The sequence below is a fragment of the Pelobates fuscus genome, chromosome 6 (assembly GCF_036172605.1).
Source record: "Pelobates fuscus isolate aPelFus1 chromosome 6, aPelFus1.pri, whole genome shotgun sequence".
NCBI classification, from domain to species: domain Eukaryota; kingdom Metazoa; phylum Chordata; class Amphibia; order Anura; family Pelobatidae; genus Pelobates; species Pelobates fuscus.
Window position 1 is genome coordinate 96,928,269 of NC_086322.1, and position 20,228 is coordinate 96,948,496.

Genomic DNA, 20,228 nt, shown 5'->3' on the forward strand with positions numbered 1-20,228 from the left:
ATTCCCCCTCCCCCCCTCTTCTTATTCCCCCTCCCCTCTTCTTATTCCCCCTCCCCTCTTCTTATTCCCCCTCCCCTCTTCTTATTCCCCCTCCCCTCTTCTTATTCCCCCCTCCCCTCTTCTTATCCCCCCTCCCCTCTTCTTATTCCCCCCCTCCCCTCTTCTTATTCCCCCTCCCCTCTTCTTATTCCCCCCTCCCCTCTTCTTATCCCCCCCTCCCCTCTTCTTATTCCCCCCTCCCCTCTTCTTATCCCCCCTCCCCTCTTCTTATTCCCCCCTCCCCTCTTCTTATCCCCCCTCCCCTCTTCTTATTCCCCCCCTCCCCTCTTCCTCCCCCCTCCCCTCTTCTTATTCCCCCTCCCCTCTTCTTATCCCCCCCTCCCCTCTTCTTATTCCCCCCCTCCCCTCTTCCTCCCCCCTCCCCTCTTCCTCCCCCCTCCCCTCTTCTTATTCCCCCCTCCCCTCTTCTTATCCCCCCCCCTCTTCTTATTCCCCCCCTCCCCTCTTCTTATTCCCCCCCTCCCCTCTTCCTCCCCCCTCCCCTCTTCTTATTCCCCCTCCCCTCTTCTTATTCCCCCCTCCCCTCTTCTTATTCCCCCCTCCCCTCTTCTTATTCCCCCCCTCCCCTCTTCTTATTCCCCCCTCCCCTCTTCTTATTCCCCCCCTCCCCTCTTCTTATTCCCCCCCTCCGCTCTTCTTATTCCCCCCCTCCCCTCTTCTTATTCCCCCCCTCCCCTCTTTTTATCCCCCCCTCCCCTCTTCTTATTCCCCCCCTCCCCTCTTCTTATTTCCCCCCCCTCCCCTCTTCTTATTCCCCCCCCTCCCCTCTTCTTATTCCCCCCTCCCCTCTTCTTATTCCCCCCTCCCCTCTTCTTATTCCCCCCCTCCCCTCTTCTTATTCCCCCCTCCCCTCTTCTTATTCCCCCCCTCCCCTCTTCTTATTCCCCCCCTCCCCTCTTCTTATTCCCCCCTCCCCTCTTCTTATTCCCCCCCTCCCCTCTTCTTATTCCCCCCCTCCCCTCTTTTTATCCCCCCTCCCCTCTTCTTATTCCCCCCCCCCTCTTCTTATTCCCCCCCCTCCCCTCTTCTTATTCCCCCCCTCCCCTCTTCTTATTCCCCCCTCCCCTCTTCTTATTCCCCCCTCCCCTCTTCTTATTCCCCCCCTCCCCTCTTCTTATTCCCCCCCTCCCCTCTTCTTATTCCCCCCCTCCCCTCTTCTTATTACCCCCCTCCCCTCTTCTTATTCCCCCCCTCCCCTCTTCTTATTCCCCCCTCCCCTCTTCTTATCCCCTCTCTTCTTATCCCCCCCTCTTCTTATTCCCCCCTCCCCTCTTCTTATTCCCCCCTCCCCTCTTCTTATTCCCCCCTCCCCTCTTCTTATTCCCCCCTCCCCTCTTCTTATCCCCTCTCTTCTTATTCCCCCCCTCTTCTTATTCCCCCCTCCCCTCTTCTTATTCCCCCCCTCCCCTCTTCTTATTTCCCCCCTCCCCTCTTCTTATTTCCCCCCTCCCCTCTTCTTATTTCCCCCCTCCCCTCTTCTTATTTCCCCCCTCCCCTCTTCTTATTCCCCCCTCCCCTCTTCTTATTCCCCCCTCCCCTCTTCTTATTCCCCCCTCCCCTCTTACTCCCCCCTCCCCTCTTCTTATTCCCCCCCTCCCCTCTTACTCCCCCCTCCCCTCTTCTTATTTCCCCCCTCCCCTCTTCTTATTCCCCCCTCCCCTCTTACTCCCCCCTCCCCTCTTACTCCCCCCTCCCCTCTTCTTATTCCCCCCTCCCCTCTTCTTATCCCCCCTCCCCTCTTCTTATTCCCCCCCTCCCCTCTTCCTCCCCCCTCCCCTCTTCTTATTCCCCCTCCCCCCCTCTTCTTATTCCCCCTCCCCTCTTCTTATTCCCCCTCCCCTCTTCTTATTCCCCCCTCCCCTCTTCTTATTCCCCCCTCCCCTCTTCTTATTCCCCCCTCCCCTCTTCTTATCCCCCCTCCCCTCTTCTTATTCCCCCCCTCCCCTCTTCTTATTCCCCCCTCCCCTCTTCTTATTCCCCCCTCCCCTCTTCTTATCCCCCCCTCCCCTCTTCTTATTCCCCCCTCCCCTCTTCTTATTCCCCCCTCCCCTCTTCTTATCCCCCCTCCCCTCTTCTTATCCCCCCTCCCCTCTTCTTATTCCCCCCCTCCCCTCTTCCTCCCCCCTCCCCTCTTCTTATTCCCCCTCCCCTCTTCTTATTCCCCCCCTCCCCTCTTCCTCCCCCCTCCCCTCTTCCTCCCCCCTCCCCTCTTCTTATTCCCCCCTCCCCTCTTCTTATCCCCCCCCCTCCCCTCTTCTTATTCCCCCCCTCCCCTCTTCTTATTCCCCCCCTCCCCCCCTCCCCTCTTCTTATTCCCCCTCCCCTCTTCTTATTCCCCCCTCCCCTCTTCTTATTCCCCCCCTCCCCTCTTCTTATTCCCCCCTCCCCTCTTCTTATTCCCTCCCCTCTTCTTATTCCCCCCCTCCCCTCTTCTTATTCCCCCCTCCCCTCTTTTTATCCCCCCCCTCCCCTCTTCTTATTCCCCCCCTCCCCTCTTCTTATTTCCCCCCCCCTCCCCTCTTCTTATTCCCCCCCCCTCCCCTCTTCTTATTCCCCCCCCTCCCCTCTTCTTATTCCCCCCCCCTCCCCTCTTCTTATTCCCCCCCCCTCCCCTCTTCTTATTCCCCCCCTCCCCTCTTCTTATTCCCCCCCTCCCCTCTTCTTTTTCCCCCCCTCCCCTTATTCCCCCCCTCCCCTTATTCCCCCCCTCCCCTCTTCTTATTCCCCCCCTCCCCTCTTCTTATTCTCCCCCCCTCCCCTCTTCTTATTCCCCCCCCCTCCCCTCTTCTTATTCTCCCCCCCTCCCCTCTTCTTATTCCCCCCCCCTCCCCTCTTCTTATTACCCCCCTCCCCTCTTCTTATTACCCCCCTCCCCTCTTCTTATTACCCCCCTCCCCTCTTCTTATTACCCCCCTCCCCTCTTCTTATTACCCCCCTCCCCTCTTCTTATTACCCCCCTCCCCTCTTCTTATTACCCCCCTCCCCTCTTCTTATTACCCCCCTCCCCTCTTCTTATTACCCCCCTCCCCTCTTCTTATTACCCCCCTCCCCTCTTCTTATTACCCCCCTCCCCTCTTCTTATTCCCCCCCTCCCCTCTTCTTATTCCCCCCCTCCCCTCTTCTTATTCCCCCCCTCCCCTCTTCTTATTACCCCCCTCCCCTCTTCTTATTACCCCCCTCCCCTCTTCTTATTACCCCCCTCCCCTCTTCTTATTACCCCCCTCCCCTGTAGCGTGGCTGAGCTGCTTTCCGGTCCGCGGTCCCGGCCGGAGTGATGGGAAAGTGCACGCTCAGTTTGCACTTCCTGTCAGTCCGGCCGGTTACAGGAAACAGAAACTCCGCGCGGAACAGGAGTTTCTGTTTCCTGTAACCGGCCGGACTGACAGGAAGTGCACACTCAGTGTGCACCTTCCCATCACTCCGGCCGGGACCGCGGACCGGAGACCGGCTCGGCCACGCTACAGGGGAGGGGAGGGAGGGGAGAAGCTGCTGCAGCTGTCTGAGCGCTCTTTACAGAGCGCTCGGCGGCTGCAGCATTTAAAGGGCCGGCCCACCGCGGCCGGTCCTAAAAGAATTTCGGGCGGCCTGGGGGGCAATTGCCTCCCTGCCCCCGGCCCAGCCCGCCCCTGGTAGTGGAAGCAGTGTGTATTTGTGTATGAGGGATGTATTATGTGTTTCTGGTTGTGTGTGAGGGATGCATTGTGTGAATCTGTGTTTGTATGCATAAGGGATGCAAGGTGTGTGTCTGTATGTGTGTGCATTGAGTGTAAGAGATGCATTGTGTTTCTGTGTGTATGTAAGAAAAACAGTGTGTGTGTTTGCATGTGTGTGTAAGGGTTTGCATTGTATGTTTCTGTGTATGTGTGCAAATGATGCATTGCCTTTGTGTGTAAGGGTTGCATTGTGTGTGTGTGTGTGTGTAATGGATGCATTGTGTGTTTCTCTGTGTGTAAGGGAAGCATGTTCTGTTTCTGTGTATGTATAGGGATGCATTGTGTGTTTCTGTGTATGTATAGGGATGCATTGTGTGTTTCTGTGTATGTATAGGGGTGCATTGTGTGTTTCTGTGTATGTATAGGGATGCATTGTGTGTGTGTGTGTGTGTGTGTGTGCGGGTAGTGTTAAAGAGCTCCCTGTCTTGCCCCCTGTCCTATAGAGCTGTCCCTTCTGTCCCTTAGAGCTCTCCCCCACCCTCCCCTAGCGGTCTCTTCTCACACTCACCCACCCTCCCTGTGCTCTTCTCATCCCCCCTCCACCCTCCCTGTGTTCTTCTCATCCCCCCTCCACCCTCCCTGTGTTCTTCTCACTCCTCCCTCTGTGTGTTCTCACCCCCCTGTGTTCTTCTTACCCCCTCCTCCCTGTGTTCTTCTTACCCCCCTCCTCCCTGTGTTCTTCTTACCCCCCTCCTCCCTGTGTTCTTCTTACCCCCCTCCTCCCTGTGTTCTTCTTACCCCCCTCCTCCCTGTGTTCTTCTTACCCCCCTCCTCCCTGTGTTCTTCTTACCCCCCTCCTCCCTGTGTTCTTCTTACTCCCCCCCCCTTGTTCTTCTTACCCCCTTCTTATTACTCCCCCCTTCTTCTTACCCCCCTCTTCTTCTAATTACTCCACACTCTTGTTCTTACCCCCCTCTTTTTCTTATCTCCCCTCCTTCTTACCCCCCTCTCCTCTTCTTACTCTCCCCCTCCCCTCTTCTTACTCTCCCCCTCCCCTCTTTTTACTCCCCCCTCCCCTCTTTTTACTCCCCCCTCCCCTCTTTTTACTCCCCCCTCCCCTCTTTTTACTCCCCCCTCCCCTCTTTTTACTCCCCCCTCCCCTCTTCTTACCCCCCCCCTTCTTTTTACTCCCCCCTCCCCTCTTCTTACCCCCCCCCTTCTTCTTACCCCCTCCCCTGCCCTCTTCTTACCCCCCTTCTTCTTACCCCCTCCCCTGCCCTCTTCTTACCCCCCCCTTCTTCTTACCCCCTCCCCTGCCCTCTTCTTACCCCCCTTCTTCTTACCCCCTCCCCTGCCCTCTTCTTACCCCCCTTCTTCTTACCCCCCTTCTTCTTACCCCCTCCCCTGCCCTCTTCTTACCCCCCTTCTTCTTACCCCCTCCCCTGCCCTCTTCTTACCCCCTTCTTCTTACCCCCCCCCTCTTCTTACCCCCCCTTCTTCTTACCCCCTCCCCTGCCCTCTTCTTACCCCCCCTTCTTCTTACCCCCTCCCCTGCCCTCTTCTTACCCCCCCTTCTTCTTACCCCCTCCCCTGCCCTCTTCTTACCCCCCCTTCTTCTTACCCCCTCCCCTGCCCTCTTCTTACCCCCCCTTCTTCTTACCCCCTCCCCTGCCCTCTTCTTACCCCCCCTCTTCTTACCCCCTCCCCTGCCCTCTTCTTACCCCCCCTCTTCTTACCCCCCCTTCTTCTTACCCCCTCCCCTGCCCTCTTCTTACCCCCCTTCTTCTTACCCCCTCCCCTGCCCTCTTCTTACCCCCCTTCTTCTTACCCCCTCCCCTGCCCTCTTCTTACCCCCCTTCTTCTTACCCCCTCCCCTGCCCTCTTCTTACCCCCCCTTCTTCTTACCCCCCCTTCTTCTTACCCCCTCCCCTGCCCTCTTCTTACCCCCCCTTCTTCTTACCCCCCCTTCTTCTTACCCCCCCTCTTCTTACCCCCCCTTCTTCTTACCCCCTCCCCTGCCCTCTTCTTACCCCCCTTCTTCTTACCCCCTCCCCTGCCCTCTTCTTACCCCCCTTCTTCTTACCCCCTCCCCTGCCCTCTTCTTACCCCCCTTCTTCTTACCCCCTCCCCTGCCCTCTTCTTACCCCCCCTTCTTCTTACCCCCCCTTCTTCTTACCCCCTCCCCTGCCCTCTTCTTACCCCCCCTTCTTCTTACCCCCCCTTCTTCTTACCCCCTCCCCTGCCCTCTTCTTACCCCCTCCCCTGCCCTCTTCTTACCCCCCCTTCTTCTTACCCCCTCCCCTGCCCTCTTCTTACCCCCCCTTCTTCTTACCCCCTCCCCTCTTCTTACCCCCTTCTTCTTACCCCCCCCCTCTTCTTACCCCCCCTTCTTCTTACCCCCTCCCCTGCCCTCTTCTTACCCCCTCCCCTGCCCTCTTCTTACCCCCCCCTTCTTCTTACCCCCTCCCCTGTAGGTGGCCGAGCTGCACTCCAGTCCGCGGTCCCGGCCGGAGTGATAGGAAGGTGCTCAGTGTGCACCTTCCTGTCAGTCCGGCCGGGTACAGGAAACAGAAACTCCTGTTCCACGCAGAACAGGAGTTTCTGTTTCCTGTACCCGGCCGGACTGACAGGAAGTGCACACTCAGTGTGCACCTTCCCATCACTCCGGCCGGGACCGCGGACCGGAGTGCATCTCGGCCACCTACAGGGGAGGGGAGGGAGGGAAAAGCAGCTGCAGCCGTCTGAGCGCTCTTTACAGAGCGCTCGGCGGCTGCAGCATTTAAAGGGCCGGCCCGCTGCGGCCGGTCCTAAAATAATTTCGGGCGGCCTGGGGGGCAATTGCCTCCCTGCCCCCCGGCCCAGCCCGCCCCTGCTCTAATGGCAGTGATTTGAAATAATAATAATAATAATAATGGCAGCTATAGACCACTTCCCAGCTCAGTGGTGTTGAAGGATGGATTATTACTTCTTTGCCATCCAACTTGTGTGGGAAGTGCACATGGCCAATCACTCTCATCCCATGTAGAGAGTCATGGTGGTGGTTTGTCATTGAAGAGATTGCTAGCAAACCATGTACTGTGTGGTGTATATGGCTGCTGTAATGATATGGCTGTTATTTGTTTAATGAGCAGCACCTTTCAGCCTGTAATGAATGCTGCTGCAAATTGGACAAACTATCAGGGTTATTCAGTGAGAATTCAAAGTGAATTCCCAATTTTAGGGCAATGTACCATAGCTGGTATAGCAGACTTAGATATATTTTTCTTGAATATAGAATTTACTTTGAATTATCACTTTAGTGAATATCCCCGTATATTTCCCACAATCACCTGCTTGACTTCCATGAATCATTAGTAACACATCAGGAACTTGAAAGCACGTAAACAATTGGCCAGGAGTCCATTTCTGTAGGTGTCATTCTATGTCGGACTACAGATCACCGTAAACGTTACTAGTGCATGATGGGAAAAGCAGTCACGTTTTATCATTGATCCCTTCCCCCTCTCCTATTCTGTTCCACCTTCATTTTTTTTTTTGTAAATATAATTTTTATTATTTTTGGAATAAGTAGTGTCAAACGTAGAAATTCAACATGGAGACTCGCAGGTCTCTAGCTCACACATGTACGCATGGGCGCGCAGGCCCGTTTATCGTCTATTTTTAATTTTGGCTCGCAGGCCTCAAGTGATCTCCATAAGTAAAGTGTTAAGAGAGAGACAGACCGGTCTCATTTAAATAGCATTATGATCAGCATATCTAGACATTTCAAGTCTCTGGAACAGTGGCATATAGGAAGACCTTTACCGCCCCTGGCTTGGTAAACACTCTGCCCCAATATGCTTATGTGGGCAGTACTGTCACTCCTTGGGTAGTAGGAGGTCCTAGAGGTTGGCCTTACGGTCTGTGGGTGTTGCGGTATCTCCGCCCTGAGCCTAGGCTTGAGCATAGACGTTGCCCGTCGGGACCCGACATTCGAGTCGGGGTGCTGCGTTTGAGTCCTCTGACAGGTGTGATGTTGTCTGAGTGTGTGCTGGGCTTGCACCTGTCAGCCGCCTGTGGCCTAGTGTTTTCTGTTCTTGGTCGAGGTACATAGGATTGTGTGCCTTGTCAGGTCTTGTATGGAACAGCTATTTTCGCGTAGCTTGGCCGTGTCAGTCCCTGCCTCCTCTGTGCCCTCTCAGAGTGTCTGGTTAGGGGTGTCAGTTAGCGCCAGCTTGCCTGTGGCAACTGTTACCTATGCTAGCTTCTAGTTCGGTCTGCTACTCCCGTCAAGCCCGTCCATTATTTCTAGGTCGTAGACTTGGTCCTTCCTGGTCGGGGTGTGTAGGAGAGGTCGAGGATAGAGGGTTGGGGTCATGGAATTAGGGGGGTGTCGGGTGCGTCTGTAGTCCCTTATGGTTCGTTCCTGTCTATCAGTCTCAAGCGGTCCATAAAGTCTGGTTTGGAGGTCTGTAGTATCCAATGTGTCCACGTGTTGAAATATGTCTGTTGTGTGTTTGCTGCTGTGTGTTGGAATTCCTCTAGGGTTCGGAGGTCTTCCATATGGGCGAACCATGTGGTCAGTGGTGGGGTTGTGGTTTGTTTCCAATATTTTGGGATGATGGATTTGGCCGTGTTCAGTATTCATATGGACAGCGATTTTTTGTATGCGGATCTCGGTATCTTAGTATGGTGTAGGAGCATTTCTGCGGGCTTAAAGGGGGGTGGGTCATCTGAGAACAGTTGTAGCATCTTGTGGATTCCCTGCCAGAACGGGATGATTCCCTTGCATTCCCACCAAATGTGCAGGTGTGTGCCCCTCTCCGCTTCGCATCTCCAGCATTGTGGAGAGTGTGTCGGGGAGATCGCGTGTAGAGTCGTTGGCGTGCGGTACCAGTGTGTCATGATTTTGTATGCCGTGTCCTGAGTCTTGCTATAGCTAGCGCAGTGGTGTGTGAGGTAGCAGATTTTTTCCCATGCAGCTTCGTCAAGTGTGTGCCCTAGTGCCTCTTCCCATTTTCCCATGAAGCCTGGTGTGGCCGTTGGTGTGTGGGTCAGTAGTAGGTTGTATAGAAAAGAGACTCCATGTGCCAATGGTTGGGGTTCTAGGCATTCCCTTTCGAATGCCGTTGGGGTTCTCGTGAGCGATGTGCCTTGAGGGAGTGTGGCAATGTAATGGCGTAGCTGTCGGTATTTGAGTTGCGTCAGGAATGTGATTGGTGCTTCTCCTCTAAGCTCCCTCAGGGTTTTAATGCCGTCGGGTCTAGAGATATGTCTGAGCCTGGGTAAGGGGTTTGGAATTATGGTCCTGAAAGCTTTCGGGTCCTGACCGGGGGGGAACTCAGGGTTGTATGTCAGAGGTAGCATGGGTGAGGGGTGCGTTGACAGATTGTGTTTTCCCTTCGCCCTCTGCCATTCCTGGATGGTGGCCCTCACATATTGTGATTGTGTTAGCGTCTTACTCCCTGATCCTGGTGGTATCCATGGTATTATTGCTGTCGGTATCCCTGCCTCTCCCTCCTCTGCTTGCTTCCAGAGCTTGTGTACCCCCTCCTTGGACCATTCCAGTATCCGCAGGAGGTGGCAGGCTCTGTAATACAAGTGGAAATCCGGGAGGGCTAGGCCGCCTGTTTTTTGGAAGTGTAAGTGTGTTGTGGCTTATCCTGGGTCTTTTCCCGTCCCACACGTATCTGCCCAGAGCGGAGCGTAATGTGGTGAAGAATGTGCGAGGAATTGTTATGGAGATGGTCTGGAACAGATACAGCAGGCGTGGTAAGAAGTTCATCTTGACCACCTGTATTCTGCCCAGCCAGGAGATGTGTGGGTACGCCCATTCCCTCATGTCTGCGTGTAGCTGTGCATGCATCGGTGTAAAGTTCTCCCCGTACATGTCCGCTGCCCTTCTAGTTAGCCAGATGCCCAGATAGCGGATCTTGTGTGCTGCCCACCTAAAGGTGTAGCTTTGTCGCATGTGTGTTGTCCTGTGTTCTGGTATGCTGATGTTAAGTATGGATGATTTTGTGTTGTTGATTTTTAAATTAGATATGGCCCCGAAGTCATGTAGTGCCTTCAAGATGTTGGGGAGAGAAACCTCCGGGTTCGATATGTAAAATAGCATGTCGTCTGCATATGCCGCGATTTTGTGGTGGGTCTTTCCCACCGTCACCCCTGTGATGTCTGGGTTTGTCCTGATGGCCTGTAAGAGTGGTTCCAGTGCGAGGACGAAAAGCAATGGGAATAGGGGGCAGCCTTGACGGGTGCCATTTCGAATTTCGAATGCCGTTGTCAGTGCCCCGTTCACCACTACTTGTGCGGATGGTTGTGTGTATAGGGCCTCTATCCAGCCTCTAATTCTGGGGCCCATGCCGGCGTGTGCTAGTGTTCTAAACATGTATGACCATCCGACTCTGTCGAAGGCCTTCTCCGGGTCCGTGGACAGCAGGAGGAGGCCCCCGTGAGCGTGTTTCTGGCTGTGTATCAGAGTGAGGGTGCGCATAGTGTTGTCCCGTGCCTCTCTCCCCGACACGAACCCCACCTGGTCCGGGTGTACCAGGTAGGGCACGTGTGGTTGCAGTCTGTTGGCCAGTATTTTGGCCAGAAATTTAAGGTCACAGTTGATGAGAGAGATGGGTCGGTAGTTTCCGCAGTGGTCCCCATCCCTACCCTCTTTTGGGAGGATGGTGATGTGAGCTGCGAGTGATTGTTTGGGGAAGTGGTGTCCCGCCCTGATGGCGTTGTATGTGTCTACTAGGGGGGTGTAAAGTATGTCCGCAAATGTTTTGTAGTAGCTCCGGGGTAAGCCGTCGGGGCCTGGGCTTTTGCCCGGTTTTGTCCGTTTTATTGCGAGGGCCAATTCTTCCAGCGTGATCTCCTCTTCTAGGAGGTCTGCGGTGTTTTTGTCTAGTGAGGGTAGGTCTTGTGTAGTGAGATAGTCATTTATTTTATTCGTCAGGCGTTCGTCAGCAGCCTGTGTCGGTGGACGGGGCAGATTGTATAGGTTGGCATAGTATGTTTTAATTATGTCCTGGATCTTCGTGGGTAGTCGGTGTAGTGTGCCTTTTTCGTCTCTAATGCGCTCTATATATGTCTGCTGTCTGCGTTTTGCTAGCATCCTAGCGAGTAGTTTGCCACTTTTGTCGCCGTGTAGTGCAAAGAACGTTTTGTGTCGCAATGCGTCCCTGAGATGTCTCTTCAGTAGGAGTTGGGTCAGTTCCCTGCGGAGTGCAAGAAGTTTGTCTTGTAGTGCGTGTGATTGGGTGCCCTTGTTTTGTGTGTCTATCTCCTGGATTTCGGTGAGTATTGCGGATATCTCCGCTTCCCTTCGCTTTTTCAGCATGGCTCCTTTTTGGAGGAAGTGACCTCTCGCTACGCTCTTGTGGGCCTCCCATAGTATAGTCGGTGTCGTTTATTCTGGTGTGTTTATGGTGAAGTATTCTCTCAGTACGGTGCTAATGTCCGCTTTGATGTCCGGTTGCGTTAGTAAGTGTTCATTTAGGCGCCATTTAGTCACCCTTGGTCTGTGCATCGGGGATGTTATCGTGATGGAGATTGGTGCGTGGTCCGACCACGTCACTGTGCCTAGCTCCGCACGCTCAACTAGTGGGAGGTGGAAGTGAGTCATAAAGAAGTAGTCAATCCTGGTGTAGGTGTTGTGGGGGTGGGAAAAGAAAGTATAATCCCTTTCATCAGGGTGGTGGGCCCTCCAGCAGTCAATTAGTTTTTGTTTAGATAGGAGAGTTTTAAGTGCTGTTAAGTGTTGGGTCGGGATATGAGATGTCCCCGATGAGGAGTCCCATCTTGGGTCCATAGCTATGTTGAAATCGCCCCCCAGGATGAGTACCCCCTCCGCAAATTTCTGGAGTTTGCGCAATGTGTGGGATAGAAACCTATAGTGTCTCTGGTTGGGGGCGTAGATGTTGGCGAATGTGTAAGTTTGGCCTACTATCTTCCCTTTCACGAATAAGTACCTGCCCTCCCTGTCCGTCAGTATCTCCTCTTCTAGGAAGGGGATTCTCCTGTGCATTAGGATCGCGACCCCCCGTGCCTTTCCCCCCTGGAAATCGCTATAAAACCCCTTCGGGAACCTGTGGTCGTGGAAGCGGGGTCGTGCCCCTTCTCTAAAGTGGGTCTCCTGTATGTAGGCTATGGACGCTTTTAGAGTGTGGAGTTCGCGTAGTGTAGTCGACCTCTTTTCAGGTTTATTAAGCCCTTTGGCATTGATGGACACTAATGTGAGGTTTGCTGGTGCAAGTGACATGTTTGGTGTGTGGCTGTGTGTATGTCTATGTCTTCAGTCGTTTGGTCTCGGGGCGTAGGATGGGAGGGGGGTGGGGAAGGTGGGGAGGGTGTTGGGAAGTAAGGGGATAAATAGGTGTATGAAGTAACCGTCACCTAGGTGACGTTAGGGTTATGGCGTCGAGGTGTATGCGTGGGCCTGGGCCGTATTGCGCGCCCAGTGCCCCTCTCACCTGAATGTGGCGCCTATCCCGTCGGGGTGTGGGAGGAACACCGAGAAGTGTCGTGACCACGTGGGAAACTCCTCCCCCAGGTGGTCCGGCTCTCGATCTCTTCCTAGTCTGGGTGGTCTGGGAACGTCTGCCTCCCATGCCTCCCTGTTCAGTGGCTCTAGTCGTGATCGTAGGTGGCTGTCTCCGCCTATGGACGTCTCTGCAGTCGAATCGTCACCCTGGGCATATCTTCAAATAACACAAGAACAAGAAACAATAAATAATAACACAAGTGAACCTTCATAAACATTCAAGTTATTACTGTGCGGCTTTGTGGGCCGACCGACCCCCCCCGCTCACCCTCCCCTTCCACAGTGAGATGATGGTGCCGTAATATAATAGTTTTGTTAATGCTAATACCTGCAAAGTTGGCTATAGATCACCCCCTGCCTCCAGTTATTCCCTGTTACCCTAGCTCGTGGTGATAGGTGTCCCTGTGCCCTGCCAGCTCTTCTGTGCTCTGGATGGGTATCTTGAGTGGTCTGGGCATGTGTTTGAGCCTGTGTGCGAGGTGGTCCGCATGGGGTGACCTACGTTCCCCTTTCCTGTGTATCTGCTCTCCAGGCCTCACGGAATGTCCCCCCCTCCTCCCTCCTCTAGCCCCCTCCTCTAAGGGCCAGATATCGGCCCTGTCAGTTCCCGAGTGAACCGGGCCCACGCCTCTCCCGCCCGCTCCTGCTGGGGTCATCACGGGCCCGGTGTAGGAGAGGCGTTTGCCCAGCCCAGTCGGCCTCGACCTGTGCCCGCCTCCCTCCCGGCCCATGCATTGTCTGTTACCTTTTGGCTGTACCTACCCTCCCTTCAACCCCCACCCCCTCCCCAGGTGGTTTAGCCAGTCCTGTGTTAAGAGTCCAGCATATACTTGCGAGTCTTTCTGTATGGGCGCCGTCTCAGTCGTGGCCGGGGGCGGCAGTCCTGTGGTATATCGAATGGTTTGCAAAGTCCGGGCCGCACCCGGGGTTTCGTAGTTCTGAAGGCGGGTGTCTCCGAATGAGGGGTTTCAAGGCTCTAGGTAGAACATTAGGCATAGTCCATAAGGTGGGCATTCCCTCGTGTCCAGGTATGGGGAGTCCGTGTGAGTTGTGATAGTCCGTTTCTGGTTAGGATTCTGCTATTGTGTCAGGGGAGTCTCTTCTGGTGGTGGTCGGCCGGTGTCGTCCGCCATCTTGGCGTGTGTCGTCGGTCCCCTCAAAGTTGGGCCCCCGAGGGCCTCAGCGCCTGTTGCCGCGTAGTTCTCTGGGTCTGCGTACTCTGTGGTTGGGGTGGAGCCCCTCGAGCAGGTGTATATGGTGCTAGCGGGTCCGGCCACTGTAAGGGTGCCGGCGTGATATGGAGTTCTGCTGCCAGGACATTTAGGTCTTGTCTGTCCTTCATCAGGAAGGGGCCCTTTGGTGTCTGTACTTGTAGCCCCGTGGGGAAGCACCAGCGGTAGCGCAGCTTATTTGCTTGTAATTGTTTGGTGAAGGGGCGTAGTGCTCGCCTGTATGCCAGCGTGGCTGGTGCCAAGTCGGGAAAAAGTTGTACCTCGGTGTCACCAAGGTGCACCGTTCCTGCGTCCCTGGCCTTTCTGAGTATGTCCTCCTTGAGTTGGTAGCTCATCAGACAGCATATGATGTCGCGCGGTGGGGTCCCTTCCGGACCTTTGGGCCGTAGAGCCCTGTGTGCCCTTATAAAGTCAATGGGATCCTGGTGTGTGCGGCCCAGTATGGAATTGAAAAGGCCGGTCAGCGTGGTCTGCACTGGGGCGGAGTTGTCTGCTTCCTCCGGGATCCCCCGGACTCTGATATTCTGCCTCCTGCCGCGATTGTCCAGGTCTTCCATATGGCCCACCATTTGCTGTAGTTGGAGGGTGTGGAGTCGTAGCGTGTCCGTGTTCGCGCACTGCGCCGCTAACATGTGTCGCAGTCCGCCTCCACTTGGGCGACCCGTTGGTGTAGGCCTCGGATTTCCTCCTTGAGCGTTTGGAGCTCCGTTGAGATGGAGGTGCGGAGTTCCGAGTTGGCCGCTTTTAAGTCGGCTTTTGTGGGTAAGTTGCGTAGCATTTCTATCCAGTCTGGGTGTTGGGTGGCTGGATTGGCTGTCAGGTTGTCCGCCATGATCCCGTCTCCGTTTGGTGTGAGTGGGAGCGGGTCCTCTGGGGCCGCTTGGCTCGTGTAGGCCTGAGGGTCTGCGTCCGTTTGTGCGGTCAAGAATTGCCTCATGGAGGGGTTTTGAGACCTCGTGGGGGTATCCGCTTGTTTAGGGGGTTGAGAGGGTCGATTTGTCTTGCCCATTTTCGGGGTGAAAGTGTGCTTTAGGCGGTGATTTAGCGGAGCCTTACAGGGAGCTCTAGGTCTATGCTGCCATCTTCTTCAGCGTCCAGGCCACGCCCCCCGTTCCACCTTCATTTGACCAGCTTTGGAGACAACTTGGAGCTCCTATAATTACAACAGTGAGAAAACTCCCATCAATCACACATTTTGACTTTAATTTTAAAAAAAAATAAAAATAAAAATGTGACACCTCACTACACAAAAAACAAAAACAAAAAACTTATCAATGTCCCAACATAAAAGGAAGTGCAGGGTCATTAAAACCAACACCTATAAAAAAATTATTATTTTTTTTAAAATGTATACATGCCATTAGACATTTTTTTTCTGAGCCCCACAAAAGGCCAAACAAAAATCCATTATAACTGATGCAACCATTAATTTTTTGAAAATTAAATAAAAACAAAAAAAACAAAAAAAACTTTAACCAATGGAGGACTTACACACAGAATGCATACCATGTATTAGCCAATCAAAGAGCTCTGACTGAAACTGTATATTGAGGTGAAGCCCATGTAGGAGCTCCCCACACTAAGCAATTTCAGTCAGAGCACTCTCACAAATTAATTGCATAGCATGGAAGCCTACCAGAGGTGAAGGATTATTATATTATGCATCGCAATTTCAATTTTTGTTTCTGCCAATCCCTGTGACCGTGGCTGCTGGGTGACCTGCAAGAGGGAAGCACTGTGCTGCTCCCATTCCGCCACTGTGTGTAGTGTGGCTGGATGGACTGTGGTCTCAGAGAGAGCCCTTCCTATCAGACCAGGTACTACGGTCTCCCCGACAATGGAGAAAGCAGGGGAATGGGGGACACACATGGCAAGACTGGTGGGGGTGAGTCTGAGAGACATGTGAATGGACTGGTGGGGGAGGTTGGGAGAAAAAAAAAAAAAGAGTAAATCTTTTGAGGCAAAAAAAGGTGGAGGGACTAGTGGCAGGCAGCTCCAAAAGACACATGGAGGGCCGGGGGGGTTAAGACATGTTAAGGATTTAGGAAGAATGAGACATGTGGAGGGACCCATAGTGCATCTTCCCACCAGCTCTTCTCCAGGTAAACAATGCACCCAGCCCTCCACCTGATCTAAAATAAAACTTTATTCATCAGATCAGGCAACCTTCTTCCATTGCTCCATGGTCCACTTTAAACGATCATGTTCCCCATTAAAAGCACTTTTGGCAGTGGACATGGGTCATCATGCGCACTGACTGGTTTGAGGCTACATAGCAAACTGCAATGCAGTTTTTTTTTATCTTTATATATACACACCTAGTTTTTCAGCAATCTGGGCAACAGTAGCTCTTCTGTGTGATTGGACCAGGTGGGCTAGCCTTTGCTCTCAATGTGCATCATCGAGCCTTGGGCACCCATGACACTGACGCCACTTCAGCAGGTGTCCTTCCTTGTAGCTCTTTTGTAGGTACTAACCACTGCATACTGGGAAGAATACAAAATACTTTTTGGAGAGAATCTGACCCAGTTGTCTTGCCATCACTATAAAGCCCTTGTCAAAGTCACTCAGATCTTGAATTTCATCTGTTGGCAGCAGGAAAAATACAAACAAAAAAGAGCTGACTGTTCACTTGCAGTCTAATATATAAAACCCCTTTACACGTGCCATAGTAACAATAAAATCAATGTTATTTACTTCACCGGTCAGTGGGTGTATATAGTCATTATTTTTTTTTTGTTTTTGCTTTTTTTATTATGATTGGAGCAGGGTGCCTACTTCCTTCTGAATTTCTCTCTAACTGATTGTGAGTGAATCTTGGAGAATAGATACAATCACATTGTATTTGCCAACGCTGTATGGATTTATACAGGACCAACATATCTCACAGAGCTTTACAATTAATATATGGGGATATAATGGCAAATAGTCAACTCTTTCAAATGTTGACAGGAACAAGAAATTAATCAGAACCTTAATCAAATGATTACAATCTGGAGGAGATGAAGATTAAAACCACAAGATGGGGGTCAGCATCCTATGACATGCATGCCATGAGGTTGCCAGACATATATGGACAAGAAGGGAAGATCAGAGCGTCTCCCCAGCTGGCCCAGAGTACAAAGAAGCCAGTAGTCTGCACCTACACCAGGTGCAGACACCACAACTAACCATTGCTCACGCTCCGACAATTTTTGAAAAGTCACGACGTTACCATGGCAATGCTCTGTCTTGCCAGAAAAGAAGCACCAGAGCAGAGACAGTGGGATAAACTGTCTGCAACCATCAGGAAACAAGGATTCATGCACCTCTCCCAGGGAAAAAGGTAGGCAATAACTATTAATTTATATTGTTTTCTAATTAAAAAGGCAGTAGACACGTAAAAGTACAACAGGCAACAGACACACACACACACACACACACGGCAGCCCAAATAAAATACACAATACTATAAACACCAAAGATCGCCTCCATCAAACACAAAATGATAATCACAACACCACAGATATCCCCGTCACACACAAATAGTAAAATCAAGCAGCATACACACACTTGTCATAGGCAGCCTCACAAATGTATATGTGCATGTTGTGTAGGGTTTCTAACTCAGACCGCACATAATTACCTACACAACTACACAAACCCCTGCAAGTAAACACAATACCACCATATACACTCACATACCACAGACATGTGTAACACTCAATACATACAACCAGCTCACATACACAACACCACACAACCCACATATACATAAACCACACAGAGCAACCTTCACACCTATACATAACACACAGAATTCTCAAACATACATAAACATTACCCTAAAAAATATATATAAATAAATAGGCTCCCTCAGGGACTTCACGACTTTACATTGCTAACAAAAGGTTACATACCTCTGATATATGAACAATGTAGTGTTAAGAACACCAGGTAAGGATGTTGGAATGTGAGAGGATATGTGAGAGGTAAGTATGTTGGAATGTGAGAGGGCTATGAAGCCACTAGTTAAAATGAGAGAGGGGCAAATGGTGTAAAATAAATGGCCAAAAAATACACAAAACAGCAGAAAGTTTGTGCAGGCTGGGATAAGCCTGTCGTGTTTCTACCCCAGATAAATAGCCTCCCATAGTGCACAGTGGTTAATGGTGTACTGTTTTCCATTAATTATAGAGAATTACACGAATGACACCACTACAGGGATAGAAATAATTATCTGAAATAATAAACTTTCCCATGTAACCACGAATGAAAAGCATTTGACAGGTCAGTGATTGATTTCGCTATTGTACGCAGTGAGCGATGAAAGATGGTACCATCCTCTGTTCCCTTACCTTATTGCACCTACCAGAGTGTAGAAAAACAGACTAAATGCTAGCAAAACAATTAAATATGAAAAAACTAAATGTAAGTAACAAAAGAATGGAAACCATCCTCCAACATTTGGAAGTAAATTATTGCACCAATAAATTTATTTTCTTATCACATGTCAGAATATATTTTCCATCATAACAAACCAAGCAACTACAGCTTTATTATATCTTTGTACATCCACATTTCCTATAAGCTACATACATTTGCATGATGCAGATGAAAATGAAAGTTAAAACAAACAAAAAACAAAAACATAAGCAAAACCTAATACACAAAACACATTATCCTTAGTGTGCCCATATTTGCCCATTCCAATGCCCGAAATGAAATCCTATGATTCAGACGTGGTCAGAGTCAGTTCAATGAAAAACACATGCGGGTGAGAAACAGGTATATGTTCAGACAAGTTACATCATTTTAACACTTTGGACGCCTGTGGGGTGCATTGAGCGGCTTACTTGCTCCATCCATCTCGCCTCAGTACACAAACTGATAAATACCATAGTGAACTGTCAAATAATGAAAACTTCAAATACATTGACTCAAGTTGTTGCAAAACAAACTTTCTTTGTAATTCCAAGCACCCCTATGGCAATTTAACCATGGCTCGCAATTAATTTTAATTTATTTTTTATAAAAGCACTCCCAAAACTCCCTCCAGAAACCCAGTGAAGCTCCACTTAACTAAAAAGAAAAGGATCAAAGAAGGGATGCAAAGACGATGTAAAGGTTACTTTGGATAAGAGTTTCTTAAAACCAGACTTCAAATATCCCATAACAATACAGAATTGTATTATTCTCCTTGTTACCACATCAGGATCTGTTGGCGTCCACATCTTTCACATCTTTCTGACAGATCACATAAGAGCCGGATAACTGAACTACAGAGCGAGTATTAACTCTGCTTTAGGCCACAGTGGGAAGCATAGTGATCAGCTACTCCACTAGTCAAAAAAGGAAATTCTGGTAACTTAGAGATGCTGGTTACATGCATCTGCTGGAAACAGACAACTTTTTGTTAATAAATTAAGGCAGAAAACAAGTATGATTTATGTACAAAGGTTTTGTGTAGACATGGAGAATTAAAGATGTGGGTGTCTTGCACCTAAGAGTTAAATCCCCCCAAAAACAAAACAAAAGGGGGGTCGCTTGCATAGACCAAAACAAATTGCGTTTACACCTGCTATAGTTTCCATATAAAAGCAAGTTGCTTGGACACAAATTTTGGTTCTGCGTAAAAGCACTGCTGTGTATGGGGTGAGCCAAAGCCCATCATTTATCACACAATGAAAGAAATATCCTTCCAATGTTTTCATAAAAAAAAAAGAAAAAAGAAAAAATGAGCAAAAAAAGCAGGGATTCACAACAGAAATTGCAGATTACCTTCTGTTCCACTTCTTTAAAACAGGAACAAGATTCGACAAACAATATCCCAAAAGAAAATGTTACTTTTTCCTTTATTACATACAGAGCACAAAAGGCAATATGAAGCACACACACTGCGTTACATCCAACTCATTCACATCACACCCACCTTATCAAAAAAGGGAACCAAAAAACAAAAAAAAAGGGAAAGATTTTCTGGTGAAAGAAACTATAGAAAGGTTGTGATCTTTTATCTACAAGCCCTGAGCTTTTTTTTCCCTACTAAAAACTCGCTGTAAGTGAAAAAAAGGCAAAAAAAAAGGCAAGAATCTTGGTATCTTGCTAGTAAGTGCTTTGTGCAACAATGTTCATATACATATATTATGATACAGTCTTTTTCTTTGTTGAATGAGGAACTTTAAAACAATGCTCCTTTAATTCCAGTAAGATATATAACCGTTTACCCACACCAAGAATTCCAGTCATATTTCTGTTAATAGATAGCTAATATAGCTTTCCCCCCATCGTTTGTGTCTCTTTCCTGAAATGTTTGTATAGTCTATTAATTAAAGGGGTGTCATCTGGGAGACACGGTTGGACTTGAAAATGAGCCTGAGTTCCGTGGAGTGTGAAAAGAAATGCCAGGAGAAGACGGAGAAAGTTTTTTTGGGCTGCATAAGTCTCCATTGTGCAATTTCCAGAGGAGCTCTTCATTCTCCATGGATAGGCGTTTGTTTGCTTTAGACTCTTTCTCCAACGATCGCTGCAGGACCTCTTGTTCAGTGGAAAGCTGCCTATAAACGGAAAAATAAAAATAAGTAGTGCAGTGTTAAATGGACAAGTATGTCACATCCTGTACAGGACTGTTCAAGCCAATAATAAAATGAGGCATTCGGATTTACATTTTTTTAACACAGAAGAACATTGTTTAGAGTCGGATGAAACAAGTGAAAACACAAAAAACATACAAATTATTCATCTGCAATGCCGGGACTAGTTATTTTACGCTGCGATTTCAGATGG

The 20,228-nt window shown here is 50.4% G+C and overlaps 1 protein-coding gene across 5 annotated transcripts in view; it reads right to left on the reverse strand.

The window, feature by feature from the left end:
* Nucleotides 1-17,908: 17,908 nt before the first annotated feature.
* Nucleotides 17,909-20,228, reverse strand: part of MTUS1 (microtubule associated scaffold protein 1) — a 231,479-nt gene continuing 229,159 nt past the window's right edge. For all 5 annotated transcript variants that reach the window (XM_063458077.1, XM_063458076.1, XM_063458075.1 and 2 more), the window contains one exon: nt 17,909-19,999. In XM_063458077.1, coding sequence (XP_063314147.1) covers nt 19,783-19,999 — 217 coding nt within the window. In that variant the 3' untranslated portion in view covers nt 17,909-19,782. The remainder of the gene's footprint in view (nt 20,000-20,228) is intronic.